The sequence below is a fragment of the Bos indicus genome, chromosome 11 (assembly GCF_029378745.1).
Source record: "Bos indicus isolate NIAB-ARS_2022 breed Sahiwal x Tharparkar chromosome 11, NIAB-ARS_B.indTharparkar_mat_pri_1.0, whole genome shotgun sequence".
NCBI classification, from domain to species: Eukaryota; Metazoa; Chordata; class Mammalia; order Artiodactyla; family Bovidae; genus Bos; species Bos indicus.
The window spans coordinates 61,497,099-61,516,905 of record NC_091770.1 but is presented as its reverse complement, the minus strand read 5'-3'; the positions used below and the strand labels follow the sequence as shown (position 1 = coordinate 61,516,905).

The 19,807-nt window shown below is 35.3% G+C and overlaps 1 protein-coding gene across 5 annotated transcripts in view; it reads left to right on the top strand.

The window, feature by feature from the left end:
* WDPCP (WD repeat containing planar cell polarity effector) overlaps positions 1–19,372 on the top strand; it is a 298,437-nt gene extending 279,065 nt beyond the window's left edge. For all 5 annotated transcript variants that reach the window (XR_011569297.1, XM_019970379.2, XM_070798864.1 and 2 more), the window contains one exon: positions 14,066–19,372. Coding sequence is in view for 4 of the 5 variants with exons in the window: in XM_070798863.1 (XP_070654964.1) it covers positions 14,066–14,137 (72 nt within the window). In the remaining variant the exon portion in view is untranslated. The remainder of the gene's footprint in view (positions 1–14,065) is intronic.
* Positions 19,373–19,807: the final 435 nt, after the last annotated feature.

The window sequence follows — 19,807 nt, the reverse complement described above, 5'->3', positions numbered from 1 at the left end:
ATAATTATTTTCCAGTTTATGGATCGTCTACCTGGTGGATATGGGATTTGACTGAAGTGCTCCTCCTACTTTCTAGTTGTGGCATCTTTGTCTTTGGATGTAAAATATCTTTTTTAGTAGGTCCCAATCTCTTTTGTCAATGGTTGTTTACCATTTGGTTGTGGTTTTGGTGTGTTCATGAGGAGTGAGCCTAGGACAATGGGGGCAGCAACTGTCATCTTACTGCAGGTCTCATAGGGGCAGCAGTGGCCTGCGCATTCTCGGGACAGTGGTTGGTGACTTCTTGCAGGTCTTGTAGTGACAAAAAGGGTCTGTGCACTTCTGGGACATTAGGGGCAGATGCTAGGCCATCTGCATGGGTGAAGGCTTGGTGCTGAAGCTCAGGCTTCAGCTGTCAGACCTGGGACTAGATTGGCTGTTGCAGATATAGGCTGGAGTGTGGCAACAGAGGGTAAACTCAGAAAAGCTGGGACTCCCCAGGGAGGCAAGGAGCCATTATTTGGGGGCATGTTAAGAAAGGGATGGGTGTAGACCTTCACACAATAAGTAACTCAGTAAGTATTTGTTGAATGAATGAATATGTGAATGCATGAAGAGTTATAATACAAAATTAAAACAGGAAAAGGAGAAAATGAAAAAAAACAAGTCAGTGATCAGATGGTTTTCCTGGAGGAAAGTCTCTGAAACATAGAGATTTTGTATATCCCTGTACCAGTCCAGACTGTTTTTCTTCACAAAACTGTTACCTAATAGGACATCCTCTACTTTTTCTTCAAAATTTCCTTAGCTCTTCATGCACTATTCCTTACCATATGAACTTCACTGAGAATTAGCTTGTCAAGTTTCATGAAAACTTCACAGGTATTTCAGGTGAAACTGCATTAAGCTAATATTGTCATCCTTATAATGAATATTCCTGTCATGAATGTGGCACCTCTCTCCTTTTATCAGGCCTTGAACCCTCTTCAGTGATGTTCATCAATTTCTCATAATTGTCCTGCACATCTTTTATTAATATATATTCCTATGACCTTATTTTCTGTGATACTGTTTCTTTTTAATTTAATGATTTTCAATTTTAATGATTGATACAATTGACATATAATGTGTAAATTAAGATGCACAATGCATTTTTGATACTTATATATGGCAATGTGATTACTATAATTGTGTTGGCTATCACCTCTATCACATCACATAATTACCATTTTGTTTTTGTTGTGAGGAATATTTAAACTCTACTCTTAGTGATTTTTAATAAACCAGTATAGCACTATTAACTATAATCACAATGTTGTACATTAGATCCCCAGAACTTATTCATCTTATAACTGGAAATGTGCACCCTTTGTCCAATATCTCCCCAGTTCCGCTACCCCTCACTCCCTAGTAACCATCAGTAATTTTGTTTCTAAAAGATGAGCTTAAGATCCACATGTAAGTGATATGGACTTGCTTTGTCTCACTTATAATGCTTTCATGATGCATCCAAGTGGGCACAAATGGCAGGATTTCCTTTTTCTCGTGGTTGAATAATATTCCATTGTGTAATTTAAACAAACACACAACCTCTTTACCAGGTAAATGTAACTGAGGGACATTACGTTGTTTCCATGCCTTGGTTTATGTGAATAACACTGCAATAAGCATGGGGGTACAGATATCTTTTCAATATTTCTGTAATTGCCTTTGTATATCCAGATGTGAGATTTCTGGATTGTATGTTAGTTCTATTGTTAATTTGTTAAGTTCCATACTGTTTTTCTCAAAAAACAAAAAAACAGTATTGGCTGTACCAGTGTACATTCTACCCAACACTGCACAAAGGTTCCTTTTTCTCATGTCATCATCAACACATTATCTCTATTCTTTTTGATGACAGCCATTCTAAAAGGTAAGAAATGATAACTCACTGTGGGTTTGATTTCCATATTCCATATTCCCTGGTTAAAAGTGGTATTGAGCACCTTTTCATGAACGTGTTGGCCATCTGGATGTTTGTTTCAGAAAAATGTCTGTTCAGGTCTTCTGCCAATATTTTCATTGTTTAAAACTGTTTCTTTTGCCACATAGAAGCTTTTAAATTTAGATATAGTCCCACTTATTTTTATCATTGTCACTTGCTTTTGCTGATGCTTAAAAAAAAATTGCCAAGACCAAAGTCATGGAGCTTTTCCCTGTGTTTCCTTCTAAGAACTTTATGGTTTCAGTTCTTTAGTTTTTAATTCATTTTGAGTCAGTTCTTGTGAATGGTGTAAGATATGGGTGCAATTTCACTTTCCTGCATGTATTTATCCAGTTTTCCCACTACCATTTATTGAAGAGACTACTCTGTCCCCACTGAGTGTTAATTCCCTTGTCAAATATTAGTTGATACATATGTGTGCATTTATTTCTGACTATCTGTTCTGTTCCATTGCTCTGTGTGTCTGTTTTTATCCCAGAACTGTACTGTTTTGATTATTACAGCTTTATAGTATAGTTTAGAATCAGGAACTGTGTTTTCTCCAGCTTTGTTCTTTATCTGGATTTGTCTGTTCAAGGATTTTTGTGGTTCCACACAAATTTAAGGATTGTTTTTCCTATTTCAGTGAAAAAATGCTACTGCAATTTTTTATTGGGGCTGCATTGAATCTATAGATAGTGTTGAGTGGTATCGTCATTTTAACAGTTTAATTCTTCTAATTCATGAAAATGGTCTATTTTCCATTTCTGTCATTTTCAATTTCTTTCAAAGACATTGTTTTCAGTGCATCAATCTTTAATTTCTATGGTTAAATTTATTCTGCTTTTATGCAATTATAAATGAGATTGCTTTCTTAATTCCTGTATCATTATCTATTACTAGTATATAGAAACTCAGCTGGTTTTTGTGTACTGATTTTGTATTCTCTAACTTTACTGCATTCTTTTATTGGTTCCAACATTTTTTTGGTGGCATCTTTATTTTTCTATATCTTTAGTTTTGGACTTCCTTGGTGGCTTAGATGGTAAAGCATCTGCCTACAATGCAGGAGACCTGGGTTCAATCCCTGGGTTGGGAAGATCCTCTGGAGAAGGAAATGGCAACCCACTCCAGTACTCTTGCCTGGAAAATCCCATGGACGGAGGAGTGTGGTAGGCTACAGTCCATGGGGTCGCTAAGAGTCAGATACCACTGAGCCATTTCACTTTCACTTTTTTAGTTTTCTACATATGTCATCTGAAAAATAAGACTGTTTTACTTCTTTTCTGAATTGAATGCCTTTTACTTATTTTTCTTGCCTAATTTCTGTAGCTAGGACCTCCAATAAAATATTGAATCAAAGCAGTCAGGGTAACATGAGCTTCATTGTTAGTGCCTTCAGTTCAGTTCAGTTGCTCAGTCGTGTCCGACTCTTTGCGACCCCATGAATCGCAGCACGCCAGGCCTCCCTGTCCATCACCATCTCCCAGAGTTCACTCAAACTCACGTCCATCAAGTCCGTGATGCCATCCAGCCATCTCATCCTCTGTCGTCCCCTTTTCCTCCTGCCCCCAATCCCTCCCAGCATCAGAGTCTTTTCCAATGAGTCAACTCTTCGCATGAGGTGGCCAGAGTACTGGAGTTTCAGCTTTAGCATCATTCCTTCCAAAGAACACCCAGGGCTGATCTCCTTGAGAATGGACTGGCTGGATCTCCTTGCGGTCCAAGGGACTCTCAAGAGTCTTCTCCATCACACAGTTCAAAAGCATCAATTCTTCGGTGCTCAGCTTTCTTCACAGTCCAACTCTCACATCCATACATGACCACTGGAAAAACCATAGCCTTGACTAGACGGACCTTTGTTGGCAAAGAAATGTCTCTGCTTTTGAATATGCTATCTAGGTTGCTCATAACTTTTCTTCCAAGGAGTAAGTGTTTTTTAATTTCATGGCTGCAGTCACCATCTGCAGTGATTTTGGAGCCCAAAAAGATAAAGCCTGACACTGTTTCTCCATCTATTTCCCGTGAAGTGATGGGACTGGATGCCATGATCTTGGTTTTCTGAATGTTGAGCTTTAAGCCAACTTTTTCACTCTCCTCTTTCACTTTCATCAAGAGGCTTTGTAGTTCCTCTTCACTTTCTGCCATAAGCGTGGTGTCATCATCTGCATATCTGAGGTTATTGATATTTCTCCTGGCAATCTTGATCCAGCTTGTGCTTCTTCCAGCCCAGCGTTTCTCATGATGTTCTCTGCATATAGGTTAAATAAGCAGGGTGACAATATACTGCCTTGACGTACTACTTTTCCTATTTGGAACCAGTCTGTTGTTTCATGTCCAGTTCTAACTGTTGCTTCCTGACCTGCATACAGGTTTCTCAAGAGGCAGGTCAGGTGGTCTGGTATTCCCATCTCTTTCAGAATTTTCCACAGTTTATTGTGATCCACACAGTCAAAGGCTTTGGCATAGTCAATAAAGCAGAAATAGATGTTTTTCTGGAACTCTCTTGCTTTTTTGATGATCCAGTGGATGTTGGCAATTTGATCTCTGGTTCCTCTGCCTTTTCTAAAACCAGCTTGAACATCTGGAAGTTCACAGTTCACATATTGCTGAAGCCTGACTTGGAGAATTTTGAGCATTACTTTAGTAGCATGTGAGATGAGTGCAATTGTGTGGTAGTTTGAGCATTCTGTGGCATTGCCTTTCTTTGGGATTGGAATGAAAATGGACCTTTTCCAGTCCTGTGGCCACCGCTGAGTTTTCCAAATGTGCTGGCATATTGAGTGCAGCACTTTCACAGCATCATCATTCAGGATTTGACATAGCTCAACTGGAATTCCATCCTCTCCACTAGCTTTGTTTGTAGTGATGCTTCCTAAGGCCAACTTGACTTCACATTCCAGGATGTCTGGCTCTAGGTGAGTGATCACACCATCGTGATTATCTTGTTCGTGAAGATCTTTTTTGTACAGTTCTTCTGTGTATTCCTGCCACCTCTTCTTAATATCTTCTGTTTCTGTTAGGTCCATACCATTTCTGTCCTTTTCAAGCTCATCTTTGCATGAAATGTTCCCTTGGTATCTCTAATTTTCTTGAAGAGATCTATTATGTTGCTTTGTTATATCTAGGATATTTTGCCTGTGTGCTTTAAGATTTTCAGTCCTGCTTACAAGAAGGAGAAAACAGAAGGTAGGCACATTCTTTTCTTGTTTAGGGTACAACCCCAGGAGTTGTTACACACCACCACTTCTACACATATCCCATTGGAGAAATCCTAGTCACAAAAGTACACCCAACTGTAAGAAAATCTGGAAACTATTTTATTTGAGATGACCATTTACGCAGCAAAAAGAAACACAGCTAAAAGCAGTTGCCACTTGAGGGAAAGCTACCTGTTCATCTGTTACACTGAGTTTTGAAGAATACTATTTAGAAGAAGAAAAGCAAAATGGGAGAACTTCTTTTATATGATCCTCATATGCACAGAAATAAAGTGATTTAAATGAACTGAACTGAAAAACCTATTTCAAAAATTATTCCCAGATACACATAATATGGCTGTCTATATATTAAGAAATTCTTCCAAATGTATTATATTTCCAAATACACTCATCATATATGATCTTTCAGATACCATACTATAAAAGGCTGAAGCTTTATAATTTCCAAAGCTGAAGCTTTGCCATTTCCTTTTAAAATATATTTTTAAATTCTGATATGAAAGGTTATTTGTGCATAATTTTGAACTTTAGAGAATATCAAGGACTTCCCTGGCAGTCCAGTGTATTAACAGTGGTTAAGTATTAACAGTGGGTAATGCTCTCCTGCAGAGGGCACAGGTTTGGTCCCTGGTTGGGGAACTAAGGTTCAGCATGCCACATGGGATGGCTGATAAAAATTACTCATTATCACCCAGAGACAACTGATAATGTTAGTCAACTTAATTTTTTTTTCTTATGCATATGTTTAACAAAACTCATTTATCTTCCTTTTTGTTACCAAGTGGTATGTTGTGTCTACATTCCCATGTCATTAAAAAACATTAAAAAGCCTCGTTTTTAATGTTTTCTTATTCCTAAATGCCTTACTGATTTTAGTATAAAATCATAGTACCATTGTAAAAGTGTATAGAATTATAGATGATAAAACATGAAAGATTCTTTTATACTTAAAATCTCATTATTAATATAAAATTAGTCTAAAATTAAGCTACAAAAGTTTTTCTTTCTACAAACAATTTTAAATGTGGTTAACTGTTTACCTACATTGTAGTTGCGAGGCTATATTACTTGTTTGATTAACGTGATACATTCAGGCCAATCCACTTTTGGCTCCACTTTACCTATTGTCTATTTATTGTGTCACAATATCAGTTTTGACCTATACCTTCCTACCTCTAGGCATCTTTGCCTAAAAATGCAGCCCTAAACCCATCACAATTATAAGCACATCAAAGACTATCTTCTTTGCTTAGCTGCAGAGATCTATACAGGACTGTATTACATGTGTAACTTAGACATAAAAGTTTTCAGTAAAATTCCTAAGCATGATTATCCAACCTTTACTTTCTGTGGTGACATAATGTTGTCAATCATAGAATGTGACATATTAATACCAATTTTTAATTACCTTACATAAAGATTTTTTTTGTTAGATGTGGACTTTCAGGTTATACCTTTTTATGATTTAAATATTTAACATATTTTTGAATTCTAATATACTAAATCACAATACTGTGAAACAAGATGTCTTCTTTTCAGAATTCTCCTACTCATAAATGAACAGTAACCTAGCAAAAGATAACAATAATCTTAGATGCAAACATTAAACAATTTGGGCTTTAACCCAACTTTTTCTCTTTTTCAACGTCTCAAACCTTCTCTGACTTATTTATTAATTAGACTAGTTAACCGTGCTGATCCAGAATAGAATTGTTCCCAAATAAATTTTTGCAAGTAAATAATGAAGAATTTTGCCTAAGGATTGATATGTTATAGTAAAAATAACTAATTAAACCATGAAGTTAAGAGTAAAAAGAATATGTGCTAACCTGGCTAGTATGGAGTACAGCAAAAATACCTTGTATCAATAGTCCCCAATTGTAGACAGATGGATTCAGGCAGTTTTTATGCTACAAACTTTAAGAATACTAAGGTGGTCATCAAGAAAGACTAGCCCTAGTTTGGCTAAACTAGTCAAGACTAACCTTCTGACAAGTCACTTTTGGGGATCTCAGTTTGCTCATCTATAAAATAAGATAACTAGAAGAGTCTTTTCAGCACTAAAATTCTATGCATATGAGTACATATAATTAAACAGAACCCAAATTAAAATGCTATATACAACTATGGGGAAAAAAATCATTTTTGCATAGATGGTTAAGAATCCTCCTGCAATGCATGAGACTTGGGTTCGACTCCTGGACTGGGAAGATCCCCTGGAGGAGGGCATGGCAATCCACTCCAGTATTCTTGCCTGGAGAATCCCCATGGATAGAGGAGCCTGGCAGGCTACACTCCATGGGGTTGCAAAGAGTCAGACGTGACTGAGTGACTAAGCACAGCACACCCAGTGGTACAAATAAATTTGAATATTCTCTTAGAGGGTGAACTGCTTTATTCAAGAATGCTTTTGAATTAAAGCCTCTTAAATACTGACTTTAAAAGACTTACTTTATTTTGAAATTTACTCGAGCATAAGATGTAATATCAGGAGCAAAGGAGTCCAAGCAAAGGAGCTAATACAGAAAGAATAATTTCTAAATAAATAGAATGATTTCACATATATTTGCCAACAAAAGTCACAAAATTATTTAACTTTAGATCTGACTTTGGACTTCTTACAGATATTTTACATGTATTAAGTTCTCCATTCAGAATTTATATCAATTCTTCCTTTTACTTTTACTATGTCCCCAAGATGTCTCTTTGCACACAAAAAATATTTTTTATATTGTTGGTGTATAAGTTTGAGTTAAAATCATACATCTTCCTTATCAAAATGAGGTGGTATCTTTAGCTAATATTGTAAAGTAAAAAAAAAAAAAAGGATTAAATAAGACAATGAATCTAAAAAAAATTATCTTTATAGCTTACAACATGGCTTCATATAACCATAAATCTATGTTCTCAAGGGGAGTAAGAGAAGAATCAGGGTTTTTCTAGTGACATAAAGAAAATAAAATGCCCCTCATGCCCAGGTCTAATCATCCTACAATTTGCTGTGAGGTAGCATTCCATTTAAAGCTGATCTACTCCAGCCTCCACCATAGACATACACACCTCTCAAGAAATATATGTGTCAGGAACTTGTAAAGTATTCCAGTGATGCACTATGACTAACACTTCCCTTGTGACTCAGCTGGTAAAGAATCCACCTGCAATGCAGGAGACCTGGGTTTGATCCCTAGATTGGGAAAAGGGAAAAGCTACCCACTCCAGTATTCTGGCCTGGAGAATTACATGGACTGTATAGTCCATGGGGTTGCCAAGAGTCAGACATGACTGAGCGACTTTCACTCACTCACTATGACTAACTCCAATGGCCTTGCAAGTGCCAATTAAGGCTATCTCCTCCCAGTTCCAAGTTCAAGGATATCATGTTGGTAACTCAAAACTGGCTATGGTAGAAATATTTTACACCACAGAAATCAGGAAAATGGTTGGTTTGGGGGCTTTTGTTAGGTTTGATTTTTGAAGAGCTGGTTGTTTGTCATTTAATAGCACATGACTGAGGTAATCCCAGGTTATGGTTCCTGTCAGCCAAGTGTCCACATATCAAAGATAAGACCTGTAACTGTTCCTAATTGTACAGCTCCCAGAAATGAATTTTTAACTTTCATGAATCCTTCTCCAGATGGATATGAGAGAGAGTAAGGTCCATATGCTGGGTAATTTATTGCTTGTCTTTGAACCTATATAGCACTATTGTTCAATAGTGAAGTGAAGTGAAGTGCAGTCGCTCAGTCGTGTGCAACTCTTTGCGACCCTGTGGACTGTAGCCCACCAGGCTCCTCAGTCCATGGGATTCTCCAGGCAAGAGTACTGGAGTGGGTTGCCATTTTCTTCTCCAGGGGATCTTCCCAACCCAGGGATCCAACCCAAGTCTCCTGCATTGCAGACAGATGCTTTAACCTCTGAGCCACGAGGGAAGCCCAGCCACATACTTATTAACCTTAACTTTTCTACATGTTAAAAGTACATCTCAAATTACGCGTTAAATTTTCATCAGAAATACTTTATCTGTATTTAGAGTTCATATTTTTCAGTTGAAGAAGTAATTTCAGGTACCCAAGTTGGTCCATACATTCTTAAAAAGTTTTCACAATTACTGACGATCAGTTTTTAAATTTAAAATTTTTAAATAGATGAAATTTAAAAATTAGTTCCTCGGTCATACTAGCTATGTTTCAAGAGTTCAGTAGCCACCCATAGTAGTAGTTCCCATACTGGACAGTGCAACTATAAAGCATCAGCACCTCAAAAGTCTTGAAGACCCTTGAGCCTTAACACTGTGCCAGTGTGATGTGTGGAATCAAATGATTTATTTAACTCTTCAGTGCTTTAGTTTTCTGAGACAACAGTAATCTTAGAGGAATAAGCAATTAATAATTCAACTATTTAATCACAGACATTCTAATGGTTGCTATAATCATTAAATCACTCACATGATAGAGCAGCTGCCATTTGTGGCATGTCAGGTTATTTTAAAACCAACTCATCAAGCAAGCAGTAGCTCATTTTGAAGAAGAGCTTAACCTTGTTAGATGTTAGTAGCTAAAAATGCTAAGCATTTATAGAATTTCTTTAAAGGACTTTACAAGATTAATTATAATTAATCTTATAATAATGTATTGTTCCTGTTAGTGAATTCCTGAGGTTAAAGAAGGCCTTTCTGTACAACAAAAATGTTCAGCAATCAATTTGTCATATATTCTATACTACAGTGTATATAAATTCAAGTCTTAATATCTCACTCCTAAGAGATGAACAAGAAAAAATGTTCACCTTAAGTAACTTTTCTGATCCAGACTACAATAAACTAATCTCAACACAGAAAAAGTCCTTTTGTAACATTCATCACTTGTGTACTGTCTGTGAAACAAGTACAGCTTTCTTGATTATATGAAAAAGATTTTAAAATCCCATTTTTATGGTACTTAACCTCTAAACTGCCATCAGAACCATAACAACACCATCCATTTTCATGCGCCTTCCCATTTTCTAAACACTTATCTGCATCATTTTATCTTAGCAACCCTAAAAGATACACAAGACAGATGTTTTGTTAATTTTTTGAATGAAATTTGAATGAAATTCAATTGAATTCAATGAATTCAATTTTGAATGAAATTTTGAATGAAATTCAGAGAGGCTGAGTGCCTTGCATACATATTACATAGTGATCCATGCAACAGCTAGAGCCAGAATTCAGGTCTTATAATTTTAGCCACTGTTTATCAAGTGCATACTTTTAGCTGGTGAGTATGTTGAACACTGCATTACCTCACAGTAATCTTATATCTGTTTTACAGATGAAGAAAGTATGATGCACAAAGATTGTTACATATAAGTCCTTTCTGAAAGCATGTGTTCTTCTCTACTGTGCTGAGTCCAGAAATGAACTATTATCAAAGCAGGAGAATAAAGGAACTAATCTTCATCAAAAACAAAAATTACTATAGACTAGCACACATTACTTGCCCAACATAGTGCTATGCTTGGCAATTACCATCATGTTTCATATTCATAACAACCAAACAACCGTTAAGAGTTAAGTATTAGTTTTCCCATTTGTAAGTAAGGACAGAGACTCAAAGTGACAGAAGCAGAATTTAAAACCATTCCTGTTTGACTCCGAATCTTATACTCTGAACCACTCTGTCATTCTGCTTCTGAATTGCTAGTTCACTGTAATCTCCCATATATTTCTTATTGCCTAATGTTACTTATTTTTTGAGTTGTTTTGTCTTTTGTGGGGTGGGGGGCTGTCATTAAAAAAAAAGATAGTGAGGTTTACTTTGTCATCTTTGTTTACTGAATTATCCTAACAATGCCAAAAGTGAGTACTTGTACCATTTTCATAGCATTATGCAGTAAAGTAGCTTTGATCAGTGTGTCATACAATCTCTATAATAACTTTGAGCAATGAGCTGGCAGATTATAGTACTACTATGGAACTGAGTTTCTCTACCTTAGACTTTGAGCTCTAAACAGTTGCTTCACCTGTTCAGTGGTAAGCATCAGCAATTTCTCCAAAGTTAAAGGAAATTGACTTGTTTGTTAAGTGTTTTGATTTAAAGTTGTATTTATAATAACAAAATATGAGATATAAGACTAAGCATTATTACAGTAAAATTTCTTACAGTATAGCTAAATAATTTACATTAACAGAGGCCATGAAGTGTGGGTGAGGAGTGATTTCTTAAGTCAAAAAACTTTTTTCTTATGGACTTCTCATTTCACATTGCCTTAATAATCAGAAACACAAGTATTTAGATCTTCTTAACACTTTTTCATGACAAATGGTTTGTTAACCTGAGCACGATAAATACTTCTGGGGCAAATTTTCTGTTAAAATTCAATTGGTTCTTTTTTATTTTCTGGCTAAATTCCACAGTTAGGTAGTTACTGTGTTCCTGGTAAGAATGCCTCTAAGAAGGAAGTAAAACAAGTTTGTGCATATACATACATATTGCACGGTCAAAAGTGAAGACAAAATGTGAAAGAGAAGCATGTTGTTTCTAGTAAAACTCATTCCTTATCTAGAATTAGTTGTACTCATAAATATAGGTACTGTAAGTAAAGATGGCTGTTTCATTTTTTATAAAATTTATAGTTTTTCAAGCTAATAGTCTGGATATTTGGAATGTATTCATTTAAGCAGAAGAAATAGCTGGCAAATGTTTTATGTCAGGTGGTATGCATGCTGTTTATAACCTTTCTTCTCTTTATTCAGTGTAAGGTAACTAGATGTGACAGCGTATGACATATCACAGAGATGACTCAGTCAGGAACTGCAAGAAGTGAGAAAAACAGTACCTTTTAAAAGGGCCTAAATAAATAGTACTTAAAGATCTGTAGAGTGTAGTATAGTCTTTTTTTTTTTTTTTTTTTTAACCCTGTTATCTATCAAAAAGAATTGAGTTCAACTGCTTAAATGTTGAGGAAAGTCTTTTACTCAGAGGAAAGTGAACTAGGGTAATGTGCCCTGCCAATTCAGGTTGGGGAGGAATCTCTTGTTTCCTTTAAAATTAGGAGTGCCTACCGGCAGACATATCTTGTTTGTTTAGAGTTTATATATCTATTTGTTGACCAAAAATTCAATGATAACGTTTCCATCACCTACTTTTCCTTTTTGTCTGAAGCCTTTGCAATTATTTAGCTTTCATTACGAATTCCTGTCCCAAAGCATGGGATTTCAACAAAGAACATGGTTAGATCACAAGGCTTGCTTTTAAAGGGCTGAATTTTTTTTTCTGTCATAGGAAAACAACTGTGTACATTAGTGAATGGTAAAGTATGACATACACTTGGAGAAATATATATACTGTAAGTGTTCAACTCAGTAAACACACCCATATTACAGCCAGATAATGAAACTGAACTTCACAACACCCTAACAAATCTCCCTTGCCCCACCTTCTCAAACCTCCAAAGGATAAACATTTCTGACTTCTAATACTACAAGTCAGTTTTAACTGATCTTGTATGAAAGTCGTCTGTCCTTCTCTAGAAATATTAATAGGTTCACTCATAAATGTATGTACTTTAGTAATGTATGTTGATGACTAGTAGGGTCTTTTGGGGCAGGGTTGGGGTCTGACTTATTTCACTTAACATTACTTTTATGAAATGCACCCATATTATGTATATTATTCCATTGTATATAGCAATATATAACACAATGTATTTATTCATTTTGTCAATGATGGGTATTTCAGTTGTTTCCAGTTTGGGGCTCTTATAGTCTTCAACCAGAAATGGATGAATATACCCATCCATTTCTATATATATTCAACTTCAATAGATACCTCCACAGATTTCTTCATAGTAGTTGAAGCAATTTATATTTTTGTCATCAGTACATGAGAACTACAATTTAGTCTCATCTTTGCCAACAGTTGTTAGCCCTTGCCATCATCTTAACTCAATCTGAAGGGTGTATACTGCTATTATAGATGTAGTTTGTATTTCTTTGATGACTTCTGAAACTGAGCATCTAGTTATATGTTTTTGGCAGTCTGATTATGTTTTGTAAAGTTCTTTTTCTCTTGTTTTTTCAGTTCTTTATATAATCCTGATATTTAACTGCAAATATTTTCTACTACTTAAGTTCCCTTTTTTTGTTTTTCTAATATTATATTTTGATGAGAAGTTTTTAATAGTAATGTACTGCAGTTTCTCATTTTTTCTCATTATGTTGATTAAATTTTGTGCCCTGTTTTAAAAAGTTTGTAATACTCCAAGTTATTGAAGAGATATAGTATGTTTTAAGAACTTTGTCTTACCTTTTATACTTCGATCTATAATCCATATAAAATTGATTTTTGTATACATTGGGGGGAAGGGTTTTAAAAATGTGTGTTTTAACCACATGGATATCCACAAGAACCAGCACCAATTACTTAAAAGATTATCCTCTCTCTATTGCTCTGCAGTGTCACGTTTGTTTTAAATCAGGTAATTCCACTGTATCTATCATCATTGTTTCAAGTACTATAGAGTTATAAAAGGTCTGGGTTTCTAGTTATGTGAGTCTTTTTGGTTCGTTTTGTTCAGAATTGCCTATTCTTGGCCCTTTGCACTTTCATTTCCATTTTACAAACAACTATCAACACAGAAAGCACTGTTAGGGCTTTAATTGGGTCTGCATTCAATCTGTAAAATCGATTTAAAAGGAAATGACATCTGTAGAACATTGAATCTTCCATATATCTTTCCATTTATTCCTTTACTTTTTATGAATATTTCATAATTTTCAATGCAGAAATTCTTAATTTCTAAATATTGAGGATATTTATGCTATTATAAGTAGTATATTTTGAGTTTCATTTTCTGTATGCTTTCATAAATAAATTTTGTGTCTTTGTCTTATATGCACTGATTTCTTTTTAAAAAGGAGACTGGAGCAGATATGTGGAACAGAAGCACCATTGAGAAAGAAATAAGAGTGGCTCCTGAGGTTACTTAAGAGATACTACAAACCAACAACAATAAAACAAAACTAATAACCAAATTATAGTGGTCCTTGTGTACTAATGGTCTATAGCTGGACGATCTGTAAACTGGTTTTTATCCTCTACCTATTCTCTTGTTTTTCATTTGTATGATATTATCTCTTAGCATTGCCAGTTATTTTTACTGAATTCTAATTACTGAATTCAAAAAATTATACATGTATCAATGGTGTTATATTCCTCCAGAGAAGATTTTCCTTTTCCTGTGCTGGGCAAGAATGAGGGATGAAAACTTAAATCCAATCAGTAACTGTGCTAAATTGATGCTGGGTTGTAATTTTAGTAAAATTCAGCCTACCTCTGACCTTCCTCTATACCTACGTGTGTGTGTGTGTGTGTGTATGTATACATACATATACAAAGACATATAATCATATGTATTGTGTATGATACAATTTGTGGCAAGTGAAAAAGATAAAAAATTTTATCCAGATTTTTATTTCTTATCAGATGGAATTCTGGTGTGAAGCAAACTCTTCCACCCTACTTAGTATTGTCTTATCTTTAAATCTTGAATTTTATTGGATATTAGTGTACTTACAATATTGTGTTAATTTCAGGTATACAGCAAAGTGATTCAGTTATACATATATTCCATTTTTTCAGATTCTTTTCCCATATAGGTTACTATAGAATATTAAGTACAGTTCCACATGCTATACAGTAGATCCTGGTTATATGTTTCCCAAGATCCTAGTTTATCCCTCCCCACAACTTTTTCCTTTGGTAGCCATAAGTTTGTTTTTGAAATCTGTATGAGTCTGGTTTTCTTTCTTTTTTTTTGAAAATCAGCTCATTTACATCTTTTTTTAAAATTAAATTGTACATATGAGTGATAATATGATATTTGTCTCTGACTTGACTTCACTTTGTATAATAATTTCTAGGTCCACCTATGTTCCTGCAAATGACATTATTTCATTCTTTTTTATGGCTGAGTAGTATTACATTGCGGAGAAGGCAATGGCACCCCACTCCAGTACTCTTGCCTGGAAAATCCCATGGACAGAGGAGCCTGGTAGGCTGCAGTCCATGGGGTCGCTAAGAGTTGGACACGACTGAGTGACTTCACTTTCAGTTTTCACTTTCCTGCATTGGAGAAGGAAATGGCAACCCACTCCAGTGTTCTTGCCTGGAGAATCCCAGGGACGAGGGAGCTTGGTGGGCTACCGTCTATGGGGTCACACAGAGTCGGACACGACTGAAGTGACTTAGCGTAGCATAGTATTACATTGATATTTTTACTAATTTTTCCTTAGCCATTCCTCTACCTATGGACATTTAGAGTACTTCCATGTCTTGGCTGTTGTAAACAGTGATTCAGTGAACACTGGGGTGCATGCATCTTTTCAAATTATAGTTTTCTCTGGATATATGTATGCCTAGGAATGGGATTCTTGGATCATAGAGTAGTTCTATTTAGTTTTTTAGGGAACCACCATAGTGTTTGTACCAATTTACATTCCCACTAACAGTGTAGGTGGGTTCAGTTTTCTGCACACCCTCTTCAGCATTTGTTTCTAGACTTTTTCATGATGGCCATTCTAACCAGTATGAGGTGATGATACCTCATTGCAATTCAGATTTGCACTTCTCTAATAATTAGTGACATTGAGCGTCTTTTCATCTACTTTTTGGCCATTTCTTTGGAAAAATGTCTATTTAGATCTTTTGCCTATTTTTTGATTGTTTATTCCCCACCCCCCCTTTTTTTTGACATACAGCTAGCTGCATGAGCTATTTGTATATTTTGGAGATTAATCCTTCTTGGTCACTTCATTTACAAATGTCTTCTCCCATGCTCTGAGTTGTCTTTGCATTTTATTGATGGTTTCCTTTGCTGTGCAAAACTCTTAAGTTTAATTACATCTTAGTTTTTGATAATTACAAAAATAATAACCATTTATCTTTGTTTTATTTTCATTGGTCTAGGAGGTGGATTCAAAAAGATATTGCAGCAGTTTATGTCAAACAGTGTTCTGTTGTTTTCCTTTAAGAGTTGTATAGTTTCTGGCCCTACATTTAGGTCTTTGATCCATTTTGAGTTTTTTTGTGTGTGGTGCATACACAAAATTCTCATTTCACCCTTTTACATTTAGCTGCCCAGTTTTCCCAGCACTGTTTGTTGTAGAGACTATCTTTCCTCCATTGTATAGTCTTCTCTGTTGTACACTAGTTGACCACAGGTTCATAGGTTTATTTCTGGGCTTTCTCTCCTGTTCCATTGATCTATTATATAATTTTGTGCCAGTACCATACTCTTTCGATGACCATAGCTTTGTCTGGTGCCAGGAAGCCTGATTCCTCTAGCTCTGTTTTTCTTTCTCAGGATTTTTTTTGGCTATTTGGGTCTTTTCTGTATCCATATGAATTTCAAGATTTTTTGTTCTAGTTCTGTGAAAAATGCCATTGGTAATTTGATAGCAATTGCACTGAATCTTTAGATTGCCTTGGGTAGTATTAGAAGTATTGATTCTTCTAAGAACATGGTTTATCTCTCCATCTGTTAGTATCATCTTTGATTTCTTTCTTCAGTGTCTTCTAGTTTTTCACAGTACAATTTTTTTGTCTCCCTAGGTAGTTTTATTCCTAGGGATTTTATTCTTTTTTGATGTGTTGGCAAATGGGATTATTTCCTTAATTTCTCTTCTGAATCTTTCATTGCTAGTATATAGAAATGCAATAGATTTTTGTGTGTTAATTTTGTAACCTGCAACTTTACCAAGTTCAGTGATAAACTCTAGTAGTTTTCTGGTAACATCTTTAGGGTTTTCTATATACAGTATCATTTCAGCTACAAACAGTGACAATTTTACTTCTTATCTTCCCATTTGGATTCTTTTTTTTCTCTGATTGCCATGACTAGGACTTTCAAAACTACGTTGAATCAAAGGGGCAAGCATGGACATCCTTCTCTTGTTCCTGATCTTAGAGGAAATGCTTTTAGTTTTTCAATATTGAGAATGATGTTACTGTGGGTTTGTCACATATGGACTCTATTATTTTGAGGTAGGTTCCCTCTATGACCACTTTCTGGAGTTTCCAGCTCACTTATTCACTTCCACCTCATTTTTTTTTTTTCTGCTATTGATTCTAAATATGACAAACCCATAACTTATATCATACTCAACACTTAGCGGGAAGTTTAACACTTTTCCTCTTAGATGAGTAACAAGACTTTGAATCAATAGAGTATTAGCTGTTTTAACAAGAGCAATTAAGGAAGAAAAATAAAAGACATTTAAGTCAAAAAGGAAGACGAAAAGCTGTCACTATTTTCAGATAATATATACAGAAAACCCTAAAGACTCCCCACAAAGAACTATTAAACAAATTTAGTACACTCTCAGGATACAAAATCAATTTTCAAAAATCTGTTGCATTTCTATACACTAATATTGAATTATCACAGAATGAAAAATTAAGAGAACAATCCTATTTTCAAATGCACAAAAAAGAATAGGAATAAATTTAGCCAATAAAGTCAATGACCTGAACACTGAAAACTAAAAATTGAAAAGAAATTGAAGAAGACACAGTAAGTGGAAAGATAAATCGTGTTCATGGATTGGAAGAATATTGTTCAAATTTGCATACTACCAAAAGCAACCTACAGATTCAATGCAATCCCCATCAAAATTCCAATGGCATTTTTCACAGAAATCAAACCAACAATCTTAATTTGTATGGAAATACAAAAGACCCAAAACAGCTAAAACAGTCTTGGGGAAGAACAACAAAGCTGTAACATCAAGCTTCCTCATTACTGTAGTAATCAAAACACAGTGTGGTACAGGCATTAAAATAGACACAGAGACCCATAAAACAGAATGGAGGGTCCAGAAATAAATCCATGTAAATATAGTCAACTAATTTACAACAAAGGAGCCAAGAATACTCAATGAGGACAGAACAGACTCTTTAATAAATGGCATTAGGACTGCACAACTATACAGCCATGTGCAAAAAATTACTGAACCACTCTCTTATATACAGCATACAAAAAATTAATTCAAGATGGATCAAAGACTTGAATATAAGATGTGAAGTCATGAAACTCCTAGAAGAAAAACATAGGAAAGCTCCTTGACATCAGTCTTGACAATGATATTTTGGATTTTACATCAAAAGTAAAAACTAGTAAGTGGGACTAACGCAAACTAACTGGGACCATTAACAAAATAAAAATGCAACCTACAGAGTGAGAGAAAATATTTGCAAATCATATTTCTGATAAGGGGTGAATATCCAAAATCTACATAAAGAACTCACACAACTAAACAGAAAAAAAAAAAATTGAACAATCCAGTTAAAATGGGCAGAGGATCTGAATAGACAGTTTTCCAAAGAAAACATACAGACTGACAAAAGGTACATGAAAAGATGCTCATAATTAAGGAAATGCAAATCAAAAAAACAATGAGATAGCACTTCACACCTGTGAAATGATTGTTCTTAAAAAGAAATAACTGTGTTTATGAGGATATGGGGAAAGGGACCTTTAACCTTTGGTGTGAGTGTAAACCGGTACAGCCACTATGGAAAACAGTATGAAATTCCTCAAAAAATTAAAACTGGAACTACCATATGATCAAGTAATTCTACTTTTAGGTCGTTTATTTGAAGGAAACAAAGACACTCAAAATGATACCTGCACATTCACGTGCACTGAGAAGCAGTATTTGCAATAGCCAAAACATGGCAGGTATACAGGTATGCACATGCACGCACAATGTAATGTTGTTAAGCCATTAAATGAAAATGGAAATCTTGCCGTTAGTGATAACATGGAAGGATTTTGAGAGCATTATGCTAAGTGAAGTAAGTCAGAGAAATACAAAGACTGTATGATCTTACTATATGTGGAGTCTAAGAAAAACCCATGGATACAGAGAGCAGATCTGTAGTTACTAGAGGCAGAGGCTGGATGAAATGAATGAAGTTGCTGAAAAGGTACAAAGTTCTGGTTCTAAGATAATGTCCTGGTGAAGTAATATACATGGTGACTACACTTAACAGTACTGTATTGCATATTCAAAAGTTGCTACAAGAGTGAATACAAAAGTTCTCATCACAGGAAAAAGAACTGTAACTGTGTATAGTGATGGATGTTAACTAATCTTATTATATAATTTACACATGTATATTTATGATGTATCATAATAAAAGTCATTATGTGTACACCTAAACTAGTACAGTGTCATATATCAATTATGTATCATTTTAAAAGAAAAAAACAAAAAATGAAATTACATATGTAAGCCTTTCCATAGCAATAATTAAATGCCAGTGGTCTAAATACATCAATTTTAAAACAAATTTGTGGGAGATTAATAAATAGGAGGGGCTTCCCTCATAGCTCAGTTGGTAAAGAATCTGCCTGCAATGCAGGAGACCCAGGTTCGATTCCTGAGTCAGGAAGATCCCCTAGGGAAGGAAATGGCAACCCACTCCAGTATTCTTGCCTGGAAAATCCCATGGACAGAGGAGCATGGTGGGCTACAATCCACGGGGTCGCAAGAGTCAGACATGACTTAGCGACTAAACCACCAGCACCACCACCACCACTAAACCACCACCACCACCAATAAATAAGAGACTGGAATTGATACACTACTATATAC